Genomic DNA, 18,908 nt, shown 5'->3' on the forward strand with positions numbered 1-18,908 from the left:
AGGGGGATGCCAATTCAGAGCTAGCGGTACTGCAGCAGGACTCTGCCTCTGACCGCCAGGGGGGCGTCTGCTCCAGTAAGGAGGGAGGGAGGAGAGCAGGGCAGGCCACACAGGTACTGGTAGTGGGGGACTCAATTATTAGGGGAACAGACAGGGCGATCTGTCACAAAGACTGGGATCGCCGAACAGTGTGTTGTCTTCCTGGCGCTCGAGTTCGGTACATCGCGGATCGGGTTGACAGGTTGTTGGGTGGGGCTGGAGAAGACCCAGCAGTCATGGTACATATTGGCACCAATGACAAAGTAAGAGGTAGGTGGAGTGTCCTTAAAAATGATTTCAGGGACTTAGGCCGCAAGCTTAAGGCAAGGACCTCCAAGGTAATATTTTCTGAAATATTACCTGTACCATGAGCCACACCAGAGAGGCAGCGAGAGATTAGGGAGGTAAACAAGTGGCTCAGAAGCTGGTGTAGGAAGGAGGGATTTGGGTTCATGGAGAACTGGGCCGACTTCGCTGTCGGTTACCGGCTCTACCGTAGGGACGGGCTTCACCTCAATGGGGAGGGTGCAGCTGTGCTTGGGGAGAAGATGGCTAGAAGGGTGGAGGAGTGTTTAAACTAGGGACTTGGGGGTAGGGAACCTACAACATAAAGGGGAACGATAGAGTAGATAGAGAGGGGGACTTATTAATGTACCTTGGGGTGTAGCAGAGGGAGGGGTTAGAATAATTAATAGGGATAGGCTTCAAAGGAAGAAAAACCATATGCCATTAAATTGCATGTTGACTAATGCCAGAAGTCTGACCAATAAAACTGATGAACTGGAGGGGTTGATGTCTGAGGAGGATTATGACATAGCGGGTATAACAGAGACTTGGTTGGACGATACCTGTGACTGGGCGGTCAACATACAGGGTTACAGTCTATTCAGGAAGGATCAGACAAAACGGAAAGGGGGAGGAGTTTGTCTTTATGTAAAGTCCAGTCTGAAGGCCGCACTGCGGGAGGGAAACGATAATGTGGAGTCATTATGGGTAGAAATATATGGAGATAAAAATAATACAATCCTGATAGGGGTATAAGCTATAAGCCACCAAACATAATGGAAGAGGCAGAAGATCAATTACTGAGGCAAATAAACAAGGCAGCAAATCAGAATGAGGTGATAATAATGGAGACTATAACTATCCTGATATAAACTGGGAGACTGAGACCTGTGAATCTCATAAAGGAAACAGGTTTCTGACTATAACTAAAGACAATTATCTGTCCCAAATGGTGCAGGGCCCGACCAGAGGGGGCGCCCTACTAGATTTAATATTGACCAACAGACCTGACTGAGTAACTAATGTGCAGGTAGATGGACACCTAGGAAATAGTGACCATAATATAATACATTATAACTTGTTCTTCAATAAGGGAATCTCTCGAGGGGCCACAAAAACAATGAACTTTATGAAGGCAAAGTTCGATTAATTCAGAGAAGCCCTTAACAATATAAAATGGAATAATGTCCTCAAAAACAAGAATACTGACACTAAATGGGAGACTTTTAAAAATATCTTAAACTCTCACTGTAAAATGTATATACCTTATGGGAATAAAAGGGTCAGAAATAAAAGAAAACCAATATGGATGAATAAAAATGTTAGGGGGGCGGGGGCGTGGCCTGGCGGTTGAGATGAGCGGTCGCACACTGTAGGTGCTCCCGCTTAGAGCCTGCATTTTACCTATCCTGTACTAAATCCTGGAGCCTCTGACCCTGCTGACCCGACTCAGGACCAGAACGATGGCACCTAAACTGGATCCTACGAAACAGAAGGATAGATCTGCGGTGGAGAAGCTGCGAGACTATGCCCGCGCGGTGAAACAAGATGGTGCTGGGCGGGCTGGGCCGCAAGGTCGGGCGGAGGAGCGAGAGGCCTTGCTACCTGATGACGACTCTGCCGGCCCTGAGCTGACCCTTCGGGAGGTGAGCGACACCCTCTTGATGGCTATCCAGACATGCCGGACCTCCCTTACGGGCAAGATGGAGGAGGTCAGGGTGGATGTTGGCCTTCTCCGGCAAGATCTGCAGAGTCTCCGGGAGCGGGTGGGGGAGACGGAGACTCTCATTTCCACTCTAGAGGACACGGTACAGCCCTTACCTTCCTCCTTACGAGCGGTGCAGGAGCAGCTGGAGTCGGCCCGCCAGAAGAATGACGACCTCGAGAACCGACTGCGCCGGAACAACATACGGGTGATTGGTCTCCCGGAACGCACGGAGGGCCAGAATCCGGGGGCCTTTGTGGAGTCGTGGATTCGGGAGCTCATGCCAGATGCTCCCTTCTCGGCTGCATATGCTGTAGAGAGGGCGCACCAAGTGCCGGCGAAGCCACCTGTACCGGGGGCCCCTCCTCGCCCACTGCTAGCAAGATTCCTCAATTGCAATGACCGGGACCTGATACTCCGTTCTGCCCGACGGCTGGCGGAGATCACGGTCCAGAATGCCAAGGTGTCCATCTTCCCGGACTTCTCTTCCGATCTCCAGCGCAAGAGGGCCTCCTTCACTTCTGTTAAGGCGCGGTTGTGTGAACGGGGGATGCCATATTCCATGGCCTACCCTGCCCGACTTCGGGTGGTGGATGGAGACCGGGCGATTTTCTTTGCCACCCCGCAGGACGCAGATGAATGGCTGAGTAGGCAGAGGTGAACCTGCTTCCCCTGGCGGGACCTAGCTGCCTGACCGGACTGATGTGGGTGACTGCCGTGGAGTTCCAGCCTGTGTCCCTTTTCTACATCTCCTGTCTACCCTGGTTCCCTGCAGTGTTTGAGGTACTGTGTATTCCCCTGCCATCCCACCTACTTGGCACCTTTTTTCCACCCTCTCCCCCCTAGTCCAGACTGCCCTGTGTTTTCCCCCCCCCCCACCGATCACTGTTACCCCTGGGACGTTTTAAGTTTGCCCACGAGGGACTGGGCCGGACCTCTGTGGGGAGCATACCCCTCTGTCTTTCCTCCGGTCAGGCTGGACCCCTGTACCCGGACTGCTCTCCCCATTGTTTTTGTGTTTTTTTTTTCTTTTTTTCTCTCACCCTCAATTGCCCCCCCCCCCCCCCTTTCACATGGACATTGTATGGCCCTGATGGAACTGTCAAGACTTTCCTCCAGTTCCCCCCACAAATTGGATCCCCCCTGCCTGGACATTCCAAATGCTGAATCCCCCCCCCCCCCCCCCCATGCCCCTACTCGACCTCTGCAGCGAGGTCACTTCCATGTGACCTTTTATGGATGAATAAGGGTGTGGGGTTATGACGACTGCTCTCCTGCTGGGTGGGTGGCGGGAGACTTGTGTCAATGGTGGTCACTTTGCACTGTGTTTTATGCTTTATACACCTCCAATTCTCACTCTATCTCCTGATATATTCTAGTCTGTTCCCTCTTTCCTGCCTTGGTCTCTTCCCCCTCCTGAGTGTCATACCTTAAGCCTCCTCTTTTTCCCTTTGCCTCTTTGTTTAATTGGTGGTCATTTTCTTCCCCCCCCCCTCTCTTCTTTATCTGTTTTCCTGTTTTTCCCTCCTATTTCTATCTGGTCCTCCGGTGTCGCCTCCTTCTCCTGTGTAATGCTGTCCTCCTTGGCTTCTTCTGCAGTTTATATAATCCAGAGGCTCTCATCTACCCCATGTTTGAGCAGGCTCTCCCCACTAGATGGAGCTGTTGCTCTATCACTGCTTTTCCTGCAGTGGTTATGTTTGTTTCTCTTGTTTTCTTCTATGTTTGTTCCCCATGTTTAGGGGACATTTCTCTTGTCAGAATGCGCATTCTCAATGGAGCATATCTTGTACCACTTCTACCTCTCACCACCTTGGTGCCTTTTCTATTTTCATGGACCCGTGTGTGTTTTGTACCAATCTGTTGGTGTGGATGGTTGATGTTTGTGTTGTCTTTATGTGTCTCTTGCTGTGTTCTTAGTGTACACTCTCTTTTACCATGGCGGACCTTAGAGTAATGTCGTGGAATATACGGGGGGCCCGGGCCCCTCGTAAACGTACAATGGTTTTTGCACATATTAGGAAGTTCCGCCCTCATATGATAGCATTACAAGAGACACATCTCACCCCGGACAGGGCCCACCAGTTTACCAAACCTTGGGTACAATGGTCTCACCACTCCTTCCATACATCTTTTTCTAGGGGCGTTTCACTTTTGATTGCTAGGTCAGTGAGATGGGATCCTGTAGCTGTGCGTAAACACAAGGTCGCTATATTTTTGTCTATGCCTACATTAACAACGTGCCTTATGTGCTGCTATTTATTTATAATCCCCCGCCGGCCTCCATGGAGGTATTGCATAGTGCTGTCACTTTTGCTGCCGGCTTCCCTTTCTGCGCGTGTGCTGTGTATGGGAGATTTTAAAATGGTGCCTGACTTGGTCATGGATCGTCACAGTACCAGAGGGGTTCCTTTGGGAACTGGGACCACTCCTCTCTCTTTGTTGGTGGATGAAATTGGCTGGGTGGACATCTTTCGGGATCGCCATCCTCATACTAGACAATTCTCCTGCCACACTCTGGGTCGCAATGCGTTGTCCAGAATCGACCTTGCCTATGGTAATCCGCTTCTCTTGTCTCAGGTCTCGGCGGTTTCGTATGAACCACGTGCTGTATCTGACCATTCTCCATTATTGCTGGACATTCGCGTGGCCGATTCTGGTACACCGCATAGATGGAGAATACACCCTTTCTGGCTGGATCAGATTGGCCCCAATGACCGTATCCCGGACCAGCTTCATGTGTTTCTTCGAGCCAATGTTCCAGAGGGTTCTCCTGTGCTGGTGTGGGAGACTCTAAAGGCATACCTGCGGGGCTGCCTGCGATCTACGATCTCTTTTATTAAGAAATCTGCATCTCGGCGGGAGGAGGAACTGGCCAGTTCCTGCACCGCTCTGGAGGCCAGATATGTGGCGGACCCTTCAGAGTCTAATAAGGTGGCTTGGCTGCGGGAGGGAAGACAATATATGTTGCATCTTCACGAAAAGGCCAATAGGAAATTATTTTTCACCAAGCAATTCTATTTCGAACATGGTAATCAATCCAGTAAACTGTTAGCTCACATAGTACGGCAATCTACTTCAGCTGCTCAGGTTCTTAAAATTAAAGCCCCAGATGGGTCTGTGCTGCTGGGGGTGGAGGAGATGGCACAATGTTTTTCTGCTTTTTATACTAACCTCTATTCTTCGCAGGCTCAATATGATGATGTGGAGCTGGCTTCTTACCTGGACGGCATAGATTTCCCTGTTTTATCTGATAGTGATAGAGACATGTTGGATGCCCCTCTTACGCTCTTGGAAGTGCAGGAAGCAGTAGCTGATATGTCTAGGGGTAAGTCTCCGGGCCCGGATGGCCTCCCCTTGGAGGTTTATCTTCGGTACTCTGAGATTCTCCTTCCTCCCCTGTTGGCCATGTTTGAAAAGGCATTTATAGACAATATCCTACCTGACTCTATGTACGAGGCGACCATAGTTGTCCTCTTGAAACCTGATAAAGATCCCTTAGAATGTGGCTCCTATCGGCCGATCTCTTTATTAAATCTGGATTATAAAATTCTCACAAAAGTTTTAGCTAAACGGTTGAATCGGGTAGTACTGTCCATTATACACTCAGATCAGACCGGATTCATGCCGGGCAAGTCCACATCGGACAATATCCGTAGGGTTCAAACTGCCGTCCAGGTGGGAGGGGCTCTGGGAGGTGACTGGGCCTTGGCATCTTTAGATGCTGCCAAGGCTTTTGACTCGGTGGAGTGGGGGTACCTGCAGGCAGTGCTCTCTAGGTTCGGTTTTGGTCCTGCTTTCCGGAAGTGGGTCTCCCTCCTCTACCGGTGTCCGCAGGTCCTGGTTAATGGCACTTGCTCACGCCCATTTCCCTTGGGCAGGGGTACGCATCAGGGGTGCCCCCTGTCCTCGCTCCTGTTTGCGGTGGCGGTGGAGCCCTTTGCACTGCGTATCCGCCAGGACTCTGGTTTCCGTGGTATGCCGGTGGGAGATAGGGAAGAACGCATTGGTCTGTACGCGGATGATACAGTGCTCTTTCTCTCAGACCCGTTGACGACACTGCCGTATGCTATGGCCTTGCTGGATAGGTTCGGATTTTATTCTGGGCTGTTTATTAACTGGTCTAAATCCGTTATTATGCCCCTCTTGCGTAAAACTTGGCCCCCCATTATGTGTGGCCTTCCAGTGGTCACGGAGTTTAAGTACCTGGGGATCTTTATCCATAGGGACCCAGCTGGTGACCTATTGTCTAACATCCTCTCATTGATCCCATATGTCAAATCCAAATTTAGAGTCTGGGCTACGCTGCCGCTATCTGTTACTGGGCGTGTTAATCTTATTAAACTCATTATCCTTCCTAAATGCCTGTATATGTTGGAACACGCTTCTGGGCCTGTCCCTAAATATTTCTTTGACTCCCTTCACTCTCTTCTGTTCCCATTTATTTGGGGCCCGAATAGACGCAAAATCCGACTTTCTACTTTGCAACGCCCTAAATTAGCGGCAGGTATGTCATTACCCAACTTCTACCTCTACTATTTGGCGGGCCAGCTACGATATCTCAGGCAATGGGTGGGAGAGGATGTTGGAATGGGTCCGGAGCGATCCTTAACTAGCTTTGTCCCGTTCTTGACCCCGAGACTTTTACTGGAGAGTCCCACCCTTGGCGGGCGGGCTTACCTACCCCTTCATAAACTGGCGATCAAGGTGTGGCGTGCTGCTAAGGTGCTCTATGGTTATACTGATGTGCCATTGGATCTCCCGATGTGGGACAACCCTTTCCTCCCACACATTACTGTCTCTCTGGACCCACCCTTTTGGAGGGGACTCGGGATTCTTACTTTAGACCATGTGTACCGTGACAATGTACTGTGTTCTTTTGATCAGTTACAATCCACCTATGCTTTGCCCAGGCACTGTTTTTTTAGGTATTTACAGTTGCGCCATGCGCTCAATGCTCAGTTCCCTGTAGGTAGCGCCCCTATATCAGCCTTCCCTCTAATAGGTGAACTGCGATCTCAGGGTCCTAGGGGGCTGGTGTCCATCCTGTATACACACCTCATTCAGGCCAAGGTTTCCGGTTCCCAGCTGCCGGCGGTCCGGCATTGGGAGTCTCACAGCCCCAATTTGTCTACAGAGATCTGGGAGGAAATATTTTCTTCGCATATACTGGTGTCCCCAGCGGCTATTAATAAATTGATTCAATTGAATATCATTCATTACAGCTATGTTACCCCTCTCAGACTGTTTAGAATGGGTCGTACCGACTCTGATGCCTGTCATCGCTGTGGTGATGCCGGAGCTGACTTTTGGCATCTTATTTGGGCTTGCCCCAATATTGAGACATTTTGGGGGGAGGTTATTCGATTTCTCAACACGCTTGCCCAGCCTCCCTTATCTGCTGACCCCTTAATCTGTCTTTTTTGTATTTTAGATGAGGAGGTGTGGACTCATCATGTCCGCGTCTTCTTGAGGGAAACATTATTCATGGCCAGGAAGGCTATTGCACTTAAGTGGATGGACCCCGGCCCTCCTACTTTATCTCAATGGAGGGCTTTGGTGAATGCAGTGATACCCTTCTCCCATTTGGTATATAAGCATAGGAAATGTCCTGGTAAATTTCTTTCAGTGTGGGGTGAGTGGTGCTCCTCTCCGTCCACGCAATGCTCATACTCTGTCTCCTCGTGGGCCTCCATCCCTGGTTCCTGGAGACCGTGTGTGATTGCATGGTGCGCTTGTCGTCTTCTCTCTTTTATGTGACATGTTAGCTGGTCTTCTCTGTTCTCTTTTCTTGCACGGGTCTGCTTTCTTTCATTTCTCTCCCTTCCCACCCTCCCCCTTCTCTCTCTCCATCTCTTACCTTTTCTCTTAACTATGATGGTACACAACTTTACCCAGAGTGTGCTCCGTGGGGATGCTCCAATTACTAGTATCTAGAGTATCCCGGGTTCTCCCGGTTTGAGGTTGCCTGTTCAGTGTTCTTTATTTTGCATTCTAAGATAAGTAACCCTGTCGTTTACATTCTGTCAGACTGTACTTTGCTCAGGCGCCCTTGAATTAATGTAACGTGTACTACCATGTTGTCTCTTTATTGAGCCGATTGTTCCTTACTTTCCAATAAAACGTGTTTAAAAAAAAAAAAAAAAATGTTAGGGGGGCAATAAATGACAAAAATAAAGCATTTAAATTACTAAAACAGGATGGCAGTGAAAAAGCATTAAAAAGCTATAGAGAAAAATGTAAATTATGTAAAAAGCAGATAAAAGCCGCAAAAATAGACAGACAGACTCATTGCCAAAGAGAGTAAAACTAACCCCAAAATGTTTTTTAACTATATAAATAGCAAAAAGGTCAAAAATGAAAGTGTAGGCCCTTTAAAAAAATTATAAAGAAGAAATTATAAATGGAGATCATAAACAAATTTTTCTCCACTGTATTCACTGAGGAATGAAATGCCAGGTGAAATACAGTGTGATAAGGTAAACTCCCCAGTACAGGTCACTTGTCTAACCCAGGAAGAAGTACAGTGCCGTCTACAAAAAATCAAAATAGACAAATCACCAGGTCCAGATGGCATTCACCCCTGTGTTCTAAAGGAATGAAGTAGTGTAATAGACAGACCCCTATTTTTAATATTCATGGACTCTATAGTAACAGGGATTGTTCCCCAGGACTGGCACATAGCAAATGTGGTGCCAATATTTAAAAAGGGGACAAAAGGTGACCCCGGAAACTATAGGCCTGTTAGTTTAACCTCTGTTGTATGTAAATTGTTTGAGGGTTTTCTAAGAGATGCTATTTTGGAATATCTTGATACAAATAAATGTATGACCCCGTATCAGCATGGCTTTATGAGGGATCGGTCCTGTCAAACTAACCTGATCAGCTTTTATGAGGAGGTGAGCTCCAGACTGGACCAAGGGCAATCGCCGGATGTCATATATCTGGATTTTTCCAAAGCATTTGATACAGTGCCACATAAACGGTTGGTGCATAAAACGAGAAGGCTGGGGGACAATGTGTGTAAATGGTTAAGTAACTGGCTCAGTGATAGGAAACAGAGGGGGGTTATTAATGGTACTTATTCTAATTGGGTGACTGTAACTAGTGGAGTACCGCAGGGGTCAGTATTGGGTCCTTGCCTGTTTAATATATTCATTAATGACCTTGTAGAGGGGTTGAATAGTAAAGTAGCAATCTTTGTAGTTGATACTAAACTCTGTAAAGAGGTAAACACAATAGAGGACAGGGCACTGTTACAAATGGATCTGGATGGGCTGGAGGCTTGGGCTGGGAAGTGGCAGATGAGGTTCAACACTGATAAATGTAAGGTAATGCACATGGGGAGGAAAAATCCGGCCTGGGATTATGTATTAAATGGGAGCACACTAGGGACAACTGACGTGGAAAAGGACTTGGGAGTTTTAGTTAACAGTAAATTTAGCTGTAGTGACCAGTGTCGGGCAGCTGCTACCAACGCTAATAAAATCATGGGGTGCATCAATAGGGGCATAGATGCCCACGACAAGGAAATAATTCTACCGCTGTACAAATCACTAGTCAGACCACACATAGAATACTGTGTACAGTACTGGGCACTAGTGTACAAGAAAGATATAGTGGAGCTGGAGGGGGTTCAAAGACGGGCAACCAGAGTAATACGGGGAATGGGAGGACTACAGTACCCAGAAAGATTATCAGAATTAGGGTTATTTAGTTTAGAAAAAAGAAGGCTTAGGGGAGACCTAATAACTATGTATAAATATATCAGGGGACAGTACAGAGATCTTTCCCATTATCTATTTATACCCAGGACTGTATCTATAACAAGGGGGCATCCTCTACGTCTGGAGGAAAGAAGGTTTCTACACCAGCACAGACGGGGGTTCTTTGCTGTAGGAGCAGTGAGACTGCGGAATTCTCTCCCGGAGGAGGTGGTCATGGGGAACTCTGTGAAAGAATTTAAAAGGGGTCTAGATGCATTTTTGGAGAGTAAGAACATTGCTGGTTATGTAAATTAGAATTATAGGGACAGAAGGTTGATCCAGGGATTTATTCTGATGCCATATTTGGAGTCGGGAAGGAATTTTTTACCTCTAGTATGAGGATTTTTTTGCCTCTGAATTAACTCTGGATTAACTCAGTAGGGACTCATTAGGGTTATAGGTTGAACTTGATGGACTCTGGTCTTTTTTCAACCGTATGAACTATGTTACTATGTTATGGGAGGGGGCGTGATGGCACCTCCTTGATTTAAAAGAAAATGTTTTCCTGTGGCAATTCCTCAGTGTGAACATACCCTTACTGATATAATTAAAAAAGTGATTAATAACAGGATTGCAAGGAAAAAAATATTTATAATATTTCTTATTTATAAGTCTCTTCAGTGTACCAGGAGAATCTTAAATTTAAACGTATAACTGGATGGGAACGAGATATGGAGCGAACTGAGGATTCCGCTTGGTCTCTTATCTATTGGAATCTAAAGATCAGCTCTTATATTAATCGTTTTACTCAATTTTGTATTATCCATAGAACCTATTATAGTCCTAAGATTAAAAAAAAAAGCTCAGATTCCAATTGCTCTCCATGTGAGGAGGGAGGGGCCGACCTTATTTCGTGTGGCGGTAATGCGCTAGTGTACAACTTTTTTGGAAATACATTTTCAAGAGAGTTTTAAAGGAGGTGCTGGGCGTTGTAGTTTTGCAACAGCTGGAGGCACCCCGGTTGGTAAGCACTGTACATGTAGCAGAGCTGAGTGTGTGATCATGTACATGGAGCATAAATTAGTGTGTGGCATGTGTATGTAGCAGGGCTGAGTGTGTGATTATGTGTATGCATGACCACTAACACACTGCTCTGCTGCATACACATAATCACACACTCAGCTCTGTGGCATACACATAATCACACACTCAGCTCTGCTGCACGCAGGAGCAAGCTGGTAAAATAGTGTATTTTTGGTCACTTTTTATATCATGAAAAAATTAATAAAAAGCGATCAAAAAGTCTGATCAATACAAAAATGGTACCGATAAAAACTTCAGATCTTGGCGCAAAAAATGAGCCCTCATACTAGGGATCGACCGATATCGTTTTTTTAGGGCCGATACCGATAATCGGTGCAGGTTAGGGCCGATAGCCGATAACTTATACCGATATTCCGGTATAAGTTATCGGCTATTTAACCCCCTGCGACACCGCTGCAGATCATTGATTTAAAGCGGGCGCTTTAAATCAATGATCTGCAGTGGCTTTTGCGGGGCCATAGGCCGCCACCACCCGCTTCTCTCCCCTACCTGTCAGGGTGGTCCGGGCCATCCATCCATCGTTCCTGTAGTGTCCGGGGGCGTTCCGGGTGGAGGGTGCACCGGTCCGGGCTGTCCTTCTTCTCCCACGGTCTTCTCCTCCACTCCGGGCAGGCTCCGGCCTAGTACGCTGCATAGACGCCGCTGCGCAGTGACGCCCGTGCGCAGCGACGCACCTGACGTCACGGCGTAGCGGCGTCTATGCAGCGTACTAGGCTGGAGCCTGCCCGGAGTGGAGGAGAAGACCGTGGGAGAAGGACAGCCCGGACCGGTGCACCCTCCACCCGGAACGCCCCCGGACACTACAGGAAGGAAGGATGGATGGCCCGGACCACCCCCATTACGGGTAAGTTTAATTTTTTTATTGACTCGGAGGGTGGGGGAGGGGCCCGACCGGTATAGCGGTACGGGCAAAAATCCATACCGGTATACCGCCTAGCATCACGGTGGGGGGGGTGCGACACGGTGTGGCGGGTCGGGGGTGCGGTGCGGGGGGTCGGGGGGGTGGCGGTCGCGGTGCGGTGGGGGCGGTGCAGGGGGCGGGGCATTATCGGCTTATCGGCAAGATAATTGCCGATACCGATAATGCCCAAAATCGTGATTATCGGCCGATAATATCGGCCATACCGATAATCGGTCGATCCCTACCTCATACTGCCCCATACACGGAAAAATTAAAAAGTTATAGGGGTCAGAATATGACAATTTTAAACGTATACATTTTCCTGCATGTAGTTATGATTTTTTCCAGAAGTACGACAAAATCAAACCTATATAAGTAGGGGATCATTTTAATCGTATGGACCTACAGAATAAAGAGAAGGTGTAATTTTTACCGAAAAATGTACTGCGTAGAAATGGAAGCCCCCAAAATTTATAAAATGGTGGTTTTTTTTGTTTTTGTTTTTTCAATTTTGTCGCACAATTTATTTTTTTCATTTCGTCGTAGATTTTTTGGTAAAATGACTGATGTCATTGAAAAGCAGAATTGGTGGCGCAAAAAATAAGCCATAATATGGATTTTTTGTTGCAAAATTGAAAGAGTTATGATTATTTAAAGGTAAGTAGGAAAAAAATGAAAGTGCAAAAACTGAAAAAACCCTGGTCCTTAAGGGGTTAAGTAGTTAAAAATGGTCACTAGGGGGGTCTGTCTTTTTAATGTTTACAGTATTTGGGGTGGGGGTGGGGGGGGTTAAGACGGGAAATAAGAGAGAATTATATTTTTAAAAATGTTTGTAATGTTATAAAATGAAATGTATTAATAAACAAAGTTTTGTAGCCACCATCAGCTCCAGGAAAGGTGCATTTATACCCGAACATCTATCCAAATGTGTCTGCAGATCTGAGCAGCAAATACACCTGATCCCTGTAGAAAGGTCCTAATTCTGATAGTGCCTTATATAGATGCACCTAAAAGACTAAATATGCAAAATTCTTAAGGTTATATTTCTCAGTAATAATAATAAAAAGGATTCTTATCCTTGGCAGATGACTGTACCGGGAGATCAGAGGAGAATCTTATATCTTCAGATTATAAAGCAGATGATGATATCACACAAGATACATATGAAGAACATTCCATTATCCCAGATACACCCTCAGCCCTTCACAGCCAAGATCTGTCATCTCATCCTGTTATACCCGTCCTGTCTTCTGATCCATCACAGGCTGGTAAACAGAGAAAAAGCCAAAGAAGTGTTGTTATACATCGAAAAGCTTATACAGAGAAGGAGCCATTTTCTTGTTTAGAATGTAGGAAATGTTTTAATTACAAATCAAGACTAGTTGAACATCAGAGAACTCACACATTAGAGAACCCTTTTTCCTGCCCAGAATGTGGGAAATGTTTTACTCAAAAATCACATCTTGTTAAGCATCAGCGATCTCACACAGTCCTAAAGACCCTGATCTTTGGCGACCGGGAAAGAGCAGGCCAGAGTTCCCAAGTAACTGGAAATATAGGTCCCACGATCGTCCCAGTCCAGCACTTTCCAGGTGTGGTCCCCCACACTGGAAAGAAGGGACCATCCCAGAAAAGATGCAGAGTGTGTTACAAGAGGGGGAAACGGAAGGACACCACCACTCAGTGTGACACTTGCCCCGATAATCCGGGCCTCTGCATTAAAAACTGCTTCAGGGAGTATCACACTTCCATGGAGTACTAAATTTTCCCTTTTCATTTTAATTTCCCTCAGACCTTTTCATTTTAATTTCCCTCAGAGCTGTTTACGTGAATATATGAGGTATGTCCTTACTCTAAAGAAATGTATTTACAAATTTACGGTGACATTTTCTCCTATTACCTCTTGTCTAAAGAAAAAATTGGGGGTAACTCCGGCATTTTAATGTAAAAAGAAAATTTTTCCTTTTCACATCCCACTTTAATGAACATTTATCAAACACCTGTGGGGTGTTAAGGCTCACTGTAATGCTTGTTATGTTCCTTGAGGGGTGTAGTTTCCAAAAAAGTGTGCCATGTCGGGGGGTTGCTGTTCTGGCACCATAGGGGCTTCCTAAATGCGACATGCCCCCCAAAAACCATTTCAGCAAAATTTGCTTTCCAAAAGCCAAATGTGACTCCTTCTCTTCTGAGTATTGTATTGCGTTCGAGAGCACTTGACGTCCACACATGGGGTATTTCCATACTCAGAAGAGATGGGGTTACAAATTTTGGGGGGCATTTTCTCCTATTTTAGTGGGGGAAAAAAAATTTCATTTACACATCCAACTTTAACGAAAAGTCGTCAAACATCTGTGGGGTGTTAAGGCTCCTTGAGGGGTGTAGTTTCCAAAATAGTATGCCATGTGTTTTTTGAGGGGTGTAGTTTCCAAAATAGTATGCCATGTGTTTTTTTTCTGCTGTTCTGGCACCATAGAGGCTTCATAAATGTGACATGCCCCCCCAAAAACCATTTCAGAAAAACTCACTCTCCAAAATTCCATTGTTGCTCCTTCCCTTCTGAGCCCTCTACTGCGCCCGCCGAACACTTTACATACACATATGAGGTATTTTCTTACTCGAGAGAAATTAGGTTACAAATTTTGGGGGTATTCTTCTCCTTTTACCCCTTGTACAAATTCAAAAACTGGGTCTACATGAAGATGCAAGTGTAAAAAATGAATATTTTGAATTTTCGCCTTTCATTTTGCTGTTATTCCTGTGAAACACCTAAAGGGTTAACACACTTACTGAATGTAATTTTGAATACTTTGAGGGGTGCAGTTTTTATAATGGGGTCAGTTGTGGGGTACTTGTAATATGAAGGCCCCTCAAATCCATTTCAAAACTGAACCGGTCGCTGAAAAATTCCGATTTAGAAAATTTTGTGAAAAATTGCTGCTATACTTTGAAGCCCTCTGATGTCTTCCAAAAGTAAAAACATGTCAACTTTATGATGCCAACATAAAGTAGACATATTGAGGGACATCTATCAATCTTTGCTTATGTATTCTTTTTTTAGTAATTTTTTCCTTACTTTGTTTTTGCTTATGTGTGACGTATTTATCAACTGGTTTCAGCCTGTTGATAATTTTCTTTCTCGTAAGCAATTTTTTTCTTTTTTACTTTGGTAGTAGCTTTTTCTGCTCCATGTTTGAGCTGGAGTAAATTTAGTCAATTTTTAACGCTGTTGCGACTGTCGCAGTTAATAAATACCTGACTACCCGTAGACCATTTTAAAATTATTACTACTTAGTAAATTTTAGGAAAACTTGCTTTTCTCGCTTTCCAGTCAAAATGTCGCACGAAAAATCGTGTAGTCGCAGTTGCGACAATTTTGCGACAATTATAGTAAAGAAAACCTGACTAAACCCGTTGATAAATGTCCATAATTGTGTATGTGATTCAATATATAATTTATTTGGGATGTCTATTTATTTTACTTATAAGCAGAGAGAGCTTCAAAGTTAGAAAAATGCTAAATTTTCAAATTTTTCATGAAATTTTGGAATTTTTCACCAAGAAATGATGCAAGTATTGGAGAAAATGTTCTACTGTGTAAAGTAGAATATGTCACGAAAAAATCTCTGAATCAAATTCATAAGTAAAACATCCCAGAGTTATTAATGCTTAAAGTGACTGGTCAGATGTGCAAAAAATGCTCTGGCCCTTAAGGTGAAAATGGGCTTGGTCCTTAAAACGGTCACTAGGGGTCTGTCTTTTTCATTTTTATAGTATTGGGGGGGGTTAGGACGGGAAATAATTATATTTTTAAAATGTTTGTAATGTTATAAAATTAAATTTATTAATAAACAAAGTTTGGTAGCCACCATCAGCTCCAGGAAAGGTGCATTTATACCCGAACATCTATCCAAATGTGTCTGCAGATCTGAGCAGCAAATACACCTGATTCCTGTAGAAAGGTCCTAATTCTGATAGTGCCTTATAAAGATGCACCTAAAAGACTAAATATGCAAAATTCTTAAGGTTATATTTCTCAGTAATAATAATAAAAAGGATTCTTATCCTTGGCAGATGACTGTACCGGGAGATCAGAGAAGAATCTTATATCTTCATATTATAAAGCAGATGATGATATCACACAAGATACATATGAAGAACATTCCATTATCCCAGATACACACTCAGCCCTTCACAGCCAAGATCGGTCATCTCATCCTGTTATACAAGTCCTGTCTACTGATCCATCACAGGCTGGTAAACAGAGAAAAAGGCACAGAAGGGTTGTTAGACATCGAAAAGCTTATACAGAGAAGAAGCCAATTTCTTGTTTAGAATGTGGGAAATGTTTTACTCTAAAATCAAGACTTTTTAGACATCAAAAAACTCATACAGGAGAGAAGCCATTTTCATGTTCAGAATGTGGGAAATGTTTTATTGAAAAATCAGATCTTGTTAAACATCAAAGAATTCACACAGGAGAGAAGCCATTTGTATGCCCAGAATGTGGAAAATGTTTTATTGGACAATCACATCTTAGTAGACATCAAAAAATTCACACAGGAGAGAAGCCATTTCCATGCCCTGAATGTGGGAAAGGTTTTACTGCAAAATCACATCTTGTTAGACATCAAAGAATTCACGCACAGGAGAAGCCATTTTCATGCCCAGAATGTGAGAAATGTTTTATTGAAAAATCAGATCTTGTTAAACATCAAAGAATTCACACAGGAGAGAAGCCATTTTTATGCCCAGAATGTGGAAAATGTTTTACTGGACAATCACATCTTAGTAGACATCAAAAAATTCACACAGGAGAGAAGCCATTTTCATGCCCTGAATGTGGGAAAGGTTTTACTGTAAAATCACATCTTGTTAGACATCAAAGAATTCACGCACAGGAGAAGCCATTTTCATGCCCAGAATGTGGGAAATGTTTTTCTCTGAAATCATATCTTCTTAAACATCAAAACACTCACACAGGGAAAAAGCCATTTTCATATCCAGAATTTGGGAAATGTATTTATTTTACAAATCAAAACTTAATAATCATAAAAAACTCCCAGGGGAGAACCCTTTTTCCTGCCCAGAATGTGGGAAATCTTTTACTCAAAAATTAAATCTTGTTAAACATCAACAAACTCACACAGTCCTAAACGCCCGGATCTTTGGCGACCGGGAAAGAGCAGGCCAGTGTTCCCAAAGAACTGAAGTTATAGGTGCCACGATCGTCCCAGTCCAGCACTTTCCAGATGAGGTCCCCCACACTGGAAAGAAGGGACGATCCCAGAAAAAAATGCAGAATGTGTCGCAAGAGGGAGATACGGAAGGACACCACCACTCAGTGTGACACTTGCCCCAATTTTAATACAGAGGCCCTCTGCATTAAGGACTGCTTCAGGGAGTATCACACTTCCATGCAGTACAAAATTTTCCCTTTTCATTTTAATTTCCCATAATTTCACCCCAATGTACCAAGTTTATAGTAAATTCCAAGTTTTAAGCCCATAAGCCACTAAATTGCCCAAAAACCTCTTATTAAAAAAAAAAAAAAAAAAAACACCTGATAAGACCTCTGTGGGTATTTTTTCCAAAAATGGGTCATGGGTCACTGAGTCTCTATCATCGGGGACTTAGGGACGGCCACACACATCACATTCCCAGAATGATGACTCAGAGCATAGGGTTTGGGGTGGGCATATTTTTCAGTTTTGGTTATGCTCTGGGTCATCATTCTGGGAACATAACCTGTTTTTTCATCTTATGGCCCACTGTACCCCACTTTATTAACTCAGTGTACCCCATGTAACGCTCCTTGAGGGGGGTCCCACTGTTCTGGCTCCATAGTAGCTCAGTAAATGCTCAAGGCCCCTGACTGTGCTCCTGCTCTGCCAAGACCTGGTGTGCACCCGCAGAGCTGTTTACATGAATGTATGAGGTATGTCCTTACTCCAAAGAAATGTATTTACAAATTTACGGTGACCTTTTCTCCTATTACCTCTTGTTAAAATTAAAAATTTGGGGTAACCCCGGCATTGTAATGTAAAAAATAAAAATTTTCCTTTTCACATACCAATTTAATGATCATTTATCAAACACCTGTGGGGTGTTAAGGCTTACTTTAATGCGTATGTTCCTTGAGGGGTGTAGTTTCCAAAATAGTATGCCATGTGTTTTTTGTGCGTTCTGGCACAATAGGGGCTTCCTAAATGCGACATGCCCCCCAAAAACCATTTCAGCAAAATTTGCTTTCCAAAAGCCAAATGTGACTCCTCTTCTGAGCATTGTAGTTCGCTCACAGTGCACTTGACGTCCACACTTGGGGTATTTCCATACTCAGAAGAGATGGGGTTACAAATTTTGGGGGCATTTTCTCCCATTCCCCCTTGTAAAAATGTAAAATTTGGGGGAAAACCGGAATTTTAGTGAGAAAATGTTTTTTACATATCCAACTTTAACGAAAAGTCGTCAACCACCTGTGGGGTGTTAAGGCTGTACCCCTTGTTACGTTCCTTGAGGGTGTAGTTTCCTAAATAGTATGCCATTTGTTTTTTTTTTTGTTTGTTTTGTTTTTTTGCTGTTCTGGCACCATAGAGGCTTCCAAAATGTGACATGCCCCCCAAAAACCATTTCAGAAAAACTTACTCTCCAAAATTCCATTGTCGCTCCTTCCCTTCTGAGCCCTCTAGTGCACCCACAGAGCACTTTACATCTACATATGAGGTGCAGTCATGGCCATATATGTTGCCACCCCTTAAATTTTCCAAGAAAATGAAGTATTTTTGGGGATTGCAGTAACACATGTTTTGCTATAGACATGTTTATTCCCTTTGTGTGTTTTAGAACTAAACCAAAAAAGGAGGAAAAAAAGCAAATTGGACATAATGTCACCAAACTCCAAAAATGGGCTGGACAAAATTATTGTCACCCTTAACTTAATATTTGGTTGCACACCCTTTGGAAAAAATAACTGAAATCAGTCCCTTCCTATAAACATCAATAAGCTTCTTACACCTCTCAGCTGGGATGTTGGACCACTCTTCCTGCAGACTGCTCCAGGTCTCTCTTCTTGGAAGGCGCCTTTTCCCAATAGCAATTTTAAGATCTCTCCACAGGTGATCAATGGGATTTAGATCAGAACTCTCCAGCGCTTTGTTGCCATCCATTTCTG

The 18,908-nt window shown here is 44.5% G+C and overlaps 1 protein-coding gene across 2 annotated transcripts in view; it reads left to right on the plus strand.

Annotated features, from left to right (window-relative positions):
- LOC130296749 (zinc finger protein 436-like) overlaps nt 1-18,549 on the plus strand; it is a 36,072-nt gene extending 17,523 nt beyond the window's left edge. For both annotated transcript variants that reach the window (XM_056548635.1, XM_056548642.1), the window contains exon 7: nt 15,812-18,549. In XM_056548635.1, coding sequence (XP_056404610.1) covers nt 15,812-16,857 — 1,046 coding nt within the window. In that variant the 3' untranslated portion in view covers nt 16,858-18,549. The remainder of the gene's footprint in view (nt 1-15,811) is intronic.
- Nucleotides 18,550-18,908: the final 359 nt, after the last annotated feature.

Source organism: Hyla sarda, chromosome 1 (genome assembly GCF_029499605.1).
Source record: "Hyla sarda isolate aHylSar1 chromosome 1, aHylSar1.hap1, whole genome shotgun sequence".
NCBI lineage: Eukaryota > Metazoa > Chordata > Amphibia > Anura > Hylidae > Hyla > Hyla sarda.